This window comes from Theobroma cacao, chromosome 7, assembly GCF_053813885.1.
Source record: "Theobroma cacao isolate CCN51 chromosome 7, ASM5381388v1, whole genome shotgun sequence".
NCBI lineage: Eukaryota > Viridiplantae > Streptophyta > Magnoliopsida > Malvales > Malvaceae > Theobroma > Theobroma cacao.
The window spans coordinates 35,284,738-35,297,483 of NC_142645.1; the positions used below are offsets into that span (position 1 = coordinate 35,284,738).

The following is a 12,746-nucleotide window of genomic DNA, read 5'->3' on the forward strand; positions in this document are numbered from 1 at the left end:
CCTTCCTGAGGAGTGTTTTTTAGGAAAAGTTCTTTGGCCACTTGTGTGCTGATTGGTGATAGTAGGAGTTGCTCATCTAGTTGTTCAATTGTTAATGGATGTGTTGAGGATACAATAATGCTTGTAGAAGTTGGAGTGGCAGGTTCTTGGTTTGCCATCACATCACAATTGAACAATTTGTAATTTGAAATTTCTATTTTAATTGCCTTTAATGTCAGACTTATAACTTATTACGAATGTCTTTGTTTGGTTGATCAAGGCCTTGACAAGTCCAGGCAATGTTATGCGATGGATAGTATTGAGTGTTGCAAGTTTTGCAATACTTGCTCCAACTAACTTCTCTGCCACTTTACCGAACACTACTAATCTCATTTGTCTAGTGCTATCTTGCATAATCAGTTGTATGAAATATTTGCAAAATTGAATTTTAGTTTTTTACAAGTGGAGATATGGAGTTGGTAATGAACTCAAAAGGTATTTATACCAGCAAGACATGTATTGTATAATAATAATTTTAAAATATTTCAAATACTAACATAATGAATTATAAACATGTTTATAAAATTAATATACAAACACATAAACTTGTGTTCATGTATATTTGATTTTTTGAATTCATTATTAAGAAGACAGAAATGAAGATTTTGATTGTGTGAAGAAGATTGGACTAGAGTTTGCAATGATTTTTAGAATCTGAGACAAAAAGTATTCAATCATAAACATCCATATTCTAGAACAAAATAAATGACCAAAATGTTAAGAATATGTGAATGTTTGCTCCTTTTGAACTAGATGACCATATATCAACCAAAAAATTTTTTCCTCAATGTGGTATTATAAAAAGAATTTAGGAAAGCATTGAATTCATGAAATAAAGATAACTAAGAATATAAGGGTTTCATTATTTACTTATGTTGGCAACGGTGTCTTTTCATCATGTTGAGTGCACCAACACTTTGCAACACAGAATCGTAAGGCCAACCAACATTCGTTACATGAATTGTAAAACCATCCATTGTTGCAATCAATATTAGTAATTGTTGCATGTATCTTGTATTTGATGTTCTACAATATACATTTATTGTCAGTATGTTTGTGTTTAACATTTTGTTTCGAAAATCGTTTGTTCAAGTTTGCTGTTACTTGGGTTTTGATTGGGCAAGCTGCATTAATGGCTACAATGGTTGATTCCTCAATGTTGTTATTGTTTCCAGTTTGTGGATGTGAGTCCATTTCTATGTTTATGATTTGCACACTAAATGGTTTTTCTTGATATATGTGAGTTAAAAGATTTGTGAGCTGATATTTTATATTTGAATTGCCATTTATAGTTATAATATTAATATTGCCTCTGTTTAAATGCTGCAGTTTTAGGTATATCTGGATCAATATATATCTTGGTGGGCGAACATGATGCAAGGTAAAGGGTGTCTACAAGAGTAGCAAATAGTTATAAAAACACATGACTAATATTGAATAATATAACTAATAGTAAATGATATTCTTGCTCATATATTTCTTCACTGTTGTTGTGGCCAAGACAATAACGAGGCTGATCGCTTCATCAACAAGGTAGTCTCCATTTATGTCTTTAGCTTTATCAGCATATAAAACAACTTTTAAGTTGTTGCCATTGGACATAAAAATACCAAGTATATGATTTGATGTAAAAATTTATTCACCCATAAGATCAAATGCGTTCATGACCTTTTTTTTTTTTACTTGAGATCCTCAATGTGAAGGTCACGTTTTTTAATGTCATATGTTTTGTTATACAAGCGGACCTTTGCAATATTGGTCATTGATTTTAAAACCCCAATAAAATCTGAGGTTTTCAAACATAATTTTAATTGGGGTTAGTGACTATTTGCAATGTCAATAATGAAATATGCTATAGAAATCATGTTTTAGCAATTTAGGAAATAATTGAGTTGGTTGTACTTGTCAAGACAACATCATATTGGATCCTTGCATTGAATTGATTAAATGATACAAAAGTTAAATATGACGAAGTGTATAGGGCCAAATCTTCATGAAGCTATTGGATTTGGGTGTTCCTTGTAAACATCCTAATTATATTTAAAGGAATGGTGTTAAAATTGAATTTTTTTATCACTTGTTTGAAACTTGCTAATTCGATATAAAGATCCTTTTTCAATTGAGGTCGGAATTGTGGCATGTCCGGGGTTCTCACCATAAAATGCAACGCATTTGTCTATTGAATGAAGAGTTCAAAAAGTTATTACCAATTTGTAACTCCAAGAATGCAAAATGTGGATTTAACGCTAAAATTATTTTTCAACAGTCAACTATACAAAGATAGAAGCAAAATTCTATGATCTTGATATGTGAAGTACCCAAATTTTGAAATGAAACAAAATCTATGTTTTGTTAATATTTAAATAAAGAAAAATCTATGTTTTTTTAATATCTCAGGATTCTAACAACCAAATAAAATATGAATCAAAAACTTGTTTGATTCCATACAAAGGAGCAACAATCCATCATAACTTGTCTATTAACCAACCAGGCTGCATTCTACCTTTTTCATAATATAAAGAAAGTTCAAAGTTTGTATGGTAATCACTTACATTCTCCTATCATTATAATAGTAATTAATAATAGAAAGAAATATCTTCAAGATTTTTATATAATAAGTTTAGTGCCGTAGCATGAAAGGGTCAAGTGTTTAAGGAAAAATTGGACTACATGGTAACTTGGAATTATATTTATTCATATTTTGGAATAGCTATTTAGTTGGCACCAATTAACCTTGATATTTTATAACAGTAGAGAATGAAAGAATTAAATATTTCTTTGTTAATGTTTTTATTTAATTATAAGTAATAGTTACAAAGCAATATCAATTTGATTGTTGTTTATACAATTGTAGAATGCTCTTTCCTAATTGAGAAATGGCCAAACTCTTTGTAATATATTTCAAGGGAAACTTTGTTAAGATATGGTTATATATATATGTATATATTCTATACAGGGATTGGTTTAATGTTTATGGAATGGTATCTAATTTCCAAAAAACAATCTTGTTTAATCATTAAAGAAAGTATGTACTTGTGCATTAATTACTAGGAAATCAAAGCTAAGGAGTGTGTCCAGACAATTTGGATTAATTGATTCACATAGACGTACAATCCTCACTTTGATTGATGTAGCTGGTTGAAAATATCGTAGGTCAGATAGGAATTGGTCCATGTAATGACTGTTCCTCGATCGCTACCGACGTCTAAGTCTTACGAGAGAACCCGCCAAATACCGAACAAGCTTTATCCAAAACCTTTGTATAACCATGAATCCATTCCACTGATCTATTTAATTACTTGAACCATACATCCTTTATGTGACATAACTTAAACAATAGCTATGATAAATCAACTCAACTTTTATTTAACATAATTGTAGAAGTATATCAAGGTTTTTTATTATATCCAACCATACATTTAAATTAATACTATTTATAATCAAATTTGTTTGTCCCAAATAAATGTGCTAAGGGGGGGTGAATAGCACTTTTTGGCTCTTACTAAAATTGGCTCTAAATTAGGGGCAAGTTAAAGATCAATAATGACTAGTTTGAAGCAAGATGAAGGAATGATTTAAGAAAGAATGAAAAAGAAAAATAAAACAGAGCAGACAATACTCAACAATTTATAGTGGTTCAGTCAAAGACCTACATCCACTACCTTGATTGTTCAATCAAGGATTTTGCAAACCAAGTCACAAAAAATGGTGGAATTCCCAAGCTTCCACCAAGCTTTTACAATGGCTTTTCACAGGCTCAACCACAATCTTTAACAATTGTTTTTCCAGAATCAACCAAAACCCAAAGCTAACTTTTTCTAAGCTGAGTTAGAACCTATACACTCAATCAAGCTAACCCAAGCTTGAATAAACCCCTTAGAGTGACTCGCTCACTCTAAGTATATAAGGAGAAAATAAATAAGGAAGTACCTATGATCACTAACCTGATCTAAATGGTACAAAGTGAAGTGTTTATCTCAATTACAAAGATTGGAGTGAAGTGTAAAAAGTATACAAAAGGTTTTTGCTATTTTTGAGCTTTTTTAATCTTGGAAGCCTTGGATGTGATTCTTAGCCGTTGGAAGTCCCTTATATACTTGAAAAATTGACTTTGATGGATGTTTGACAGTTGCTGACCGTTGGAAATAGTTGAGAGATAGTTCTAGCTGTTATTTTGTCTTTTAGCATTAAATTCAAATTTTCAGACAGAGTGTTCTTAGTCGACTAGCTATGCTTCTTAGTTGATTAAGTCGTCTCTATCTCTATGTCACGACCCGAATTTTAGGCCATAATCGGTGCATGGGCCCAATGGACGTAGCCCACAAAGCCCAAGCAAGCCTATTTATATGACCTGTTCATCATTCCATCAAAAGTTGCTAAAGTCACATTTCATAATTTCAATTCAAAATAATGCTAACCATTGCCAACTCATAGTGGTATTACCAATCAAAATATACATATATTGTCTAAAACTTATATCTTAATAATTTACATCAGGTTTGTCTATACACAACAAAAGGGATACTCGACTTCTAACGGAGAGACTCGGGCGAAAGTACAGCTATTGAATGCCGAGATACCTACCTAGGAGACGAATCTACAAGGACACCTCGACCTAGTTACCGACTGCCTCTTAATCTGAAAACACGAAGTTGAAAATAGTGAGTATAAACCTAGTGAGTCAACAAAAGGAAGGGAACAAGCAAACGATAAGAAAAGTTTAAGAAATCAAGATGCACTTATTTTCAAAAACAATGCAATTTAGGTTAATTCTTATTAAAACCCCTCATTAAACCCTTAATTGGTTAATCACTTGATGATGAAGGATCCATACATAATAAAGACTTTGAAGAGTGAAAACTTTAATAGCATTCAAGCAAGTCAAGTGAATGACGAGTCCTCGCTGCAGCGAAAAGGCATTCTCGCTGCAACTAATGAATTTTCGCTGTAGAGAAATTTGGGCTCAAATCATTAGCTAGTCAAGGGTTTCTCACTAAAACCCTTCATTTCAAACTTAATTAATTAATTCTTTGACGTTGGAAGTCTATGATCAACTATGATGTTAAAGAAGTAAAAAATAGGGCAGAAACCAAACAAGGTGGCAAGCACGAGAGAATGTTTCTCACTATAGCGAAACCACTTGTAGACATCTCGCTGCAGTGAGTTACAGGACAATAGCCAGCCTCCCAACCCAAGAGTTTCTCGCTGCAGCGAGAAATAGGACACCAAGAAAAAGTTTTCATTATATCAAGAAAAGGCCATTCTGCTGCAATGACAAAATCAACTTGAAATACTTAACAATTTCTAAGGTTCAACATGCAAGATTTCACAAACATTACAACCATATACCATATTCATGAACTTTCTATTGCATATATATATATATATATATATATACACACACACAGACATACATAACCACCAATAACACCATCGCCTCACCCAGCTCATGTGTAACCCCCACATTGCACACATAGTTGGAGTCATCATGTGCATCCCCCACATCGTGCACAACTAATACCGCAGTGTGCATCCCCCACATCGCGCACAGGCAATATCATCATCCACACTCCTGCACTTGTCATCACTGATATGTGCTCCCCCACATCGCGCACATGCTCAGTTATAATTACAAACAATATTACTATCAATACATATCATATATATATTTAGATATATATATATATATATCAACATAACACAAGGCCCATAGATTCATCACAGTCGGATTCCACAACGCAAAACGTTTCATTAAAAGCTTGTTCCCATGCATATTTTAGAGAAAAACAGAGAAAATATTTCAATGGATTTAATCAAACACGTATGCTCTAATCCCAAAACATTTTAATACAAGTTCACTCACCAGTATTTGTTAAATCTTTACCTAACTCCAACTTCCTCTAATGGTCCAAATGGGGCGGTGGGGCTTCGTTGGAACCTATCATCACATTAGCATCACAGTTAACTCAATTCACATAACTATAAATTCTAAAAGCTATCTCTTAATTAGCTTCCAATTGCCATTAAGTGGCTATCTATTTTCACTATCCTAATCACTCTAAAATGAATAAACAACCTCAACTACAAAACACTCACAAGTCTGATCACTAGCCATTCTCAACATTTAAAAATCAACTCTAATTCACTACTCATTTCAGTAGCTTTGTAATTGAATTTCTTTCCAAAAATTTTCAAACTATTATAGAAGCTCCCTTTTTCTCTCTCTAAAACACCTAGCTAGTGAGAGGAAGTATGGAAATAAGACTTTTCAAGGGTTTTAAAGTGAGAGAGTGAAAGAGCACAAAAGATTCTATTAAAAGGTGCACAAAAGCATGAAAATTGGAGCTAGCTTGAGAGAAGTTATGGAGGTTTCAAAACAAGCTTCCATGGAGGATGAAAGAAACATGAGATGGGAGGAAGAAGAAGAAGAAGCTACTGGAGAAATGAAGAAGTTGCTGGAAAAATGATATTTATAGCTAAAGCTTATCCAAACTCTACTTAAATTACGAAAATACTCTTAACAAGTCGGCTTGTCCTCCTCCAATCATTGGTGTAATCTTTTTACTCTTTTGACACTGGGACGAAGTCCATAATAGTTTAAAAATATTGGGGTTCACAAAAAATTAAAATTTCGACTCGAGATGGAAAATGACCCTTTTGCCCCTACCTTAAAAATCATCATTATGTTTATTTCCTTCGTCATTTTACCTTTATTTTCATCATTCATTTATGCCTTATGCCTACTTAAGACTTAATATTGTTTGAAAGCCTACTTCTAGGGGCTCACCATGAGAAATGACGAAATCATCCCTGGCCCATGTTATCGTGTCTACACCTAGTTACGGGCCTATAAGGGTCGAGGTCTCACATTTCCAACCAGTAGTCTTCCTTTAATTAGTTAGTCCTTCCTTTAGCTGATTAAAGCTTATCTTCCTCCAACTTTAACTAATTAAAATAAACTTTACCAATTAAAAATTCTTCGAATTTGAATTTCTTTATTTTAGCTCCCTTTAAAGGTCAACTTCACTTTAAATTTGAATTTTTGGCACCTTTTTTTAAGGTACTTCAAATCTAATGCTTTAATCGATTAACCTCATTCCTTAACCGATTAGCACACCTTTATCTTTAGCTTTTAGCTCCTTCTTAATCAATTAAGCTTGATGTTAATTGATTAGGGCTTTTCTACCTTACTTTTATATAGCGCCCAGTTTTGCCTTAGCTGGTTAAAGCTCTATGTTAATCAGTTAATGATATTCTGTTTTACTAAACATTTTCTTCTTTCCCACTTTAATTGATTAACCCATCTTTTGAGTGAGTAAGCTTCTTGACTTACCTTTAATCATCAATTTTATTAGGGAAATTAAACTTTATCCTGCACACTTGAGTTGTGAAGTTAGACATCAAAAAGTAAAAAATGTTTTGTTATCATCAAAAACATATGGAGTCAATATTACCAACACTAATGAACCTTTTAGACAACTTGTTTACGGCTAATGAATGCAACTTCCAAACTATCAACTACTTCAGAAACAACAAAAATTGAACCAAAAACTATAAAATTCAAGCTACGATTTTTGAGTTTATATTAAAAGCAACTCCATGAATCACAATTATGGAAGCAACCATATCTGAAATGGTGATAAAAAGTTAAGATTGCCTCAAGAAGGTTGCCTTTTCAATACTTTCTATTCCTTCCTCCTTTCCAATCAAATATATAATTGAAGCGTATATTCAACTTTTAAAATCTCATAATTTTCATAATTGATAATCATGTCTTTAATATGACTTCCCAAACATATAGAACCTCCACAAAAACAAAAATCAATCTGAGTTACGAAGGACAATCTACCTACTAATTTGATGCTCATGTCTTTAGTTTTAAATGTTTATAAAATTTCATATTTATTTTTGACTCACTGACACTATAAGATTCACTGATGATTGTAGGATGTATTCACTGATAATACAGCAAATATAAACTCTAATTTTATTTGTATATTTGATCTCATCGAAAAGTGATAATTTAATTACAATTAAGGTAAGCATCTTTAATTTTAAAGATCATATATAATTCTAATAGAAAAATATTACGAGAGACGCATGTGAGGCAAGTCCTATGAACAAAATTCACCACAAATCCCATCGCCCTTAGCATCCCTTGGCATTCACCATCATTAATTTCCTCTCTTATTATCAAAAACTATATTCATTCATTAAGTCCCAATACAAAAGAAGAATTACTACAAATGCATGAATTAGAAACGAAAACAGTTCCATTCAATCAAAAGAAATAATTGTCCTTTAAGCCAAATAAATGCCGTTTTCCAACAAAAAGCTAAAAAAAAGTCAACTCTACTTCCCACCCACCCTAATTTATATATGTATAGTTGATTACACAAATAATGGTAGAACGGGAAAATGTTATTAATTTTGGTAACAAGTCATTTATTATTATTCTTGTTTTATTATTACTTATGGATTTATTTAATTATGGTGCTATTTGATAAACAGAAAAATTACGTATTAATTTTTAGTTTTGAAAAATTTAAGCACTGAATTTATAATATCAAAATTGTTAGTATGCAACTTAAAATTAAATATTGAGTACATTCTTTGTTAAATATTTTGTCAAAGAGATATTGATAAAAGCTAAAACGAAAAGAACTAATGATTTAAAGGAAAGAATATTATTGCTAAATATTGAATATCTTCAATGCATTTGTATTGAAAATTTTTTCTATTAAGTAGTTTCTCAAAATGAATTATCAAAAAATTATTGAAAATTTTGATGATTTATCAAACACATAAAACCCTTTAAAGTTAATACTAGTATCTTTGTATATACATTTGGGTAGACAGAATATTTATTTCACTTATACAAACATTCACTTATAGTAATTTGGACAGCAGCCTGCATGCTGGGATTGGGCAATGATATGCTCTTTTTTTTTTTTTTTTGTAATTAAGGGAATGGAAATTCGAACCTTCTTCTTTAGGTAGAGAGATCATACACCAACTAATAAGCCAAATGCGCAGGTGCAATGATATGCTTCATTATGCATAGACTCGATTTAATTTCAGCTGGGACTAATGTTGAGCTAGTACTTGGACATCCCCAAATCCAAGATTTAGATTTTATTCATTGTGTTATAGTTTCCCAATTGTAATATAATTATAATTTATTTCCATGTAAGCAAGACCTAAAGGACTAATGAGTAAATATGGTTTATGTGCTCTTTTGGCTATTGATTCTGTCGATGAAAAAGAAAAGAATAAATTTTTTATTTGGGAAATTGATTCAAAATTGAAAGCACCAGAGAGAGGCAGAGACGCTTTGAAGCTCTCACCTTCCCTCACAACTTACAGCTACCATACAAATAGGTTTCCATTTTTCCCAGAACAATAAACCGCTCTATTTCCTACTCTCTTTAATGGCTTTTCCCTTTTATTATCTTGTTATTATTTTGAATTTTTTTTTCTTATTTTAAGAAATAATTTGGTTAATGTTTGCAGGAATCAAGGTGTGACCATTCACTCATGCACCGGCACATCTCTCGAGTATAATTAAAACTCAAAACTCCTCTCCTTTCTTTTCTTCGAGTTAAAATTCATTGCATGAAGACATGAGAAGGCACCACCACAAACACCTTCAAAACAAGAAGAAATCCAAGGAACTCCACAAACTCAAAACAACTCACCCTTCAAAAACACTAAAATGACCACAACTACCATCCATGCAAACTGCTCCAGTGACTCCAACGAAGTTAAATGTCCCAAGAGAAAAGCTTCTGCTGTTGTTGAGACGTATAGAGAAGATGAAAAGAAGTCGCCTTTTCAACGGGTGTTTAATGAAGACGATGAAGTGGCTGTGTTGGAAGCTATATTAGAGTACTCCATCAAAAAAGTGACTAATCCTAGTGCTGATATCAATGGATTTTATGATTTCATTATGAAATCCATTCATGTTAATGTTACAAAAGCTCAATTGAAGGACAAAATTAAGAGGTTGAAAAAGAAATTTAGAAAGAATGCTAAAGGTAACCGGACCTTTCTCCACTCGCATGCCCAAAAAATCTTTTACTTGTCCAATACCATATGGGGTCAAGAAGTGAAAGGAAAGGAAGCAATGGAAGTTGATATGGGAGAAAGCAGAGCAACTTCGGAACAGAAGTGGAGGGAATTAGAAATTGCTGAATTGGAAGTCTTTTTGCAACGGAAGAAGTTGATAGTAGAGCAAGCCAAGTTGATGCTGAAACGATTCAAATCTGAACATAAATAGGGCATCGGTTATATGGTATTAGGTCTTTATCTTTAGGTTATTTTGATGCTTTGATATGGTATTTATTATTTGGTACCAAGGGTTTGCATTTATGTTTTGTTAAATATATTTTAATTTGATGCTTTGACATGATATCTATTAATTTTGTGTTGGGCGTTTTGTTTTTTTCTATGTTTTGATAAGTCTTGAGATCGTTTGCATGTTTTGATAGTTGCCTTTATATAGCATCACTGCTAAGAGTAACTATGGTTTGATGGTTACTTTATAATAATTTGGTGCAGTCCGATAATGAGAAGCTTAGTTAGAGGTTTAAGTAGGGTTTGTTGATTTTGGGTCTAAACTTATATTTCTTCAAGTTAAAATCAAGGTTGCTGTTTTATAATCTTCTGTTTTCATGAGTTTCAAAATGTTAAGGTTATTCTCATAATTTTTGAGATTGCTGGTGATTGCAGTTGATTTTGAGATGCTTATTTTAGAATCTTGTTTTGAAATCAAGTTTGTTAGTTTCCCTTTTGAAGGTTTAGTAATTGTTAGTCCTTATTGGATTAAGAACTCAAATTGCACATGGACATGCAAGGCTCCTACAAAAAAGACTAGAAGTGGGGGTTGGGGAAATTGCAATAGGCTCCTACCTATTGCAGGGAAGTAGAGTCCCTGAAACTATTTTCCATGTCCGTTTTGAGTTGTTAGATTGGAGGCACACATTGCCCCTGCTAAACTCAATTGCAGGCACAGAATGTTAATATGGGCTATGGATAGTTTTAATGCCTAAGACTTGGAGATGTTCTAAATGCTGTGAAATAGGTGCGTCCACTTGTAGCAGATTGTTAGAAGATTTGAAACAGGGAAATCACAATAATTGTTGCCCATGAGTTTTATTGTTATCATATTCTGAAATGGTGATAGAAAGTTGAAATTGCAACAGACCTCAACAAGGTTGCCCTTTCGATCGGTACCTTCTATTCTTTCCTCCTTTCCATCCAATATTAAGTTCCACGGCCTTTTCTAGAAGTTAGGCATCAAAAACATTTCTTTTGAAAGTATAAATTTATTAATTTCAAAAGCTTACATGTCGTAACAAGTCTTGAATTTTATAAATAAAAGACTTCCAAGTAATTGAAAAAAAGGGAGCAGTACACATACGAGAGGACTCAACTACTCCAAACAAAAGTGATATCAAGTAGAAATCGAGATCCCAAGCAAACAGAGACCTATCCCATACATCAAATAACTGACTAATCTTAATCCAGATATACCTACCCAGTCTTAAAATTACCAACTAATTCTAAATCTGATGCTAAAACAAGCATCAAAACCACACAAACAAAAAGAGACCCAATATTGCAACAAATTACACAGAAAAACTATAATCCAAGCCTATAGCCTCGACTTACAACATCCAAAAAAAGCAAAGCTCCACCAGCAGTAAACAACTCCACCCAAAAACAGACTTATGGTTGACGTTACTTGACCCGAACATATCAATTTAGGAATCATTCCCTATCTCAAAAGCCCCAATAGCGTTCATGCATCCATCTTCAAGCAGGCAGTCTGGTTCAATTCTTTGAAACTTCTCCATGCAAAACAACACTTTTGAAGCCAAACACCAACCCATCAGAAACACGTACACACTTCCAACTACATCAGCTGGACATCTCATGTTAAAAAATTCTCTTCCCCATCATTTGAAGCTCCCTTCTGTTCCTTTCTTGGCTTTAGCTCTTGCCACTGCCTCCCTTACCATGTCTGCCAGCAGCATATCCTCATCTTTCTCACAAATGAAACCCAATTTATTCTCAATTGAGCAAGCAACCTTCACGTCTTTTATTAGCACGTCATTCTTATTCTTGAATCCCCATTTGATAAAGATTTATTACCATGTCAAGCTGCAGTTAGGAATGGCAACCTACTCGCTAATTTTGACTTACCCGTACTTGAATTCAATTATAAAATCCAACATCTTTACCCTATCGAATCTAACTTACAAAAAATCCTATTAAAACTCAATAAAACTTAAACCCATTCATTTAGTTAAAAGTGATATAGGTACCCGTTACAAACCCGACCTGATCTAAATTCAATAATAAAAAATAAATTTTTAGTCAAAATTAAATAAAAAAAATGCAAAGTAAATTTTATACTTAGACGATTTATAAATTAAAATAAATATTATATCAATTATAAGCAATACATACACACAAAAAATAATATAAAATTTAAAATAAATATTAAAATATTCATTATCTATTATTGAGTTCAGGTAATAGATACATAAGATTAATATTGCTCATCATCCGAAAACATTTATAAAGAACCTTAATTTTTCTTAAATGAGCTAAACAATGCCACAGATCAATTTACATACTACTCATTTATAAAATACTAATAATGAGACTGGGAAATGAGGTGAGGGAAACAATGGTAATGG

General features: G+C 32.5%; 1 protein-coding gene across 1 annotated transcript; it reads left to right on the forward strand.

The window, feature by feature from the left end:
- Positions 1 to 9,754: 9,754 nt before the first annotated feature.
- On the forward strand, positions 9,755 to 10,318 carry LOC148761832 (putative transcription factor At1g61730). Its single transcript, XM_088808725.1, has one exon. It carries the CDS (start codon positions 9,755 to 9,757, stop codon positions 10,316 to 10,318), a length of 564 nt encoding a protein of 187 aa, XP_088664851.1.
- The last annotated feature ends 2,428 nt before the right edge of the window (positions 10,319 to 12,746 follow it).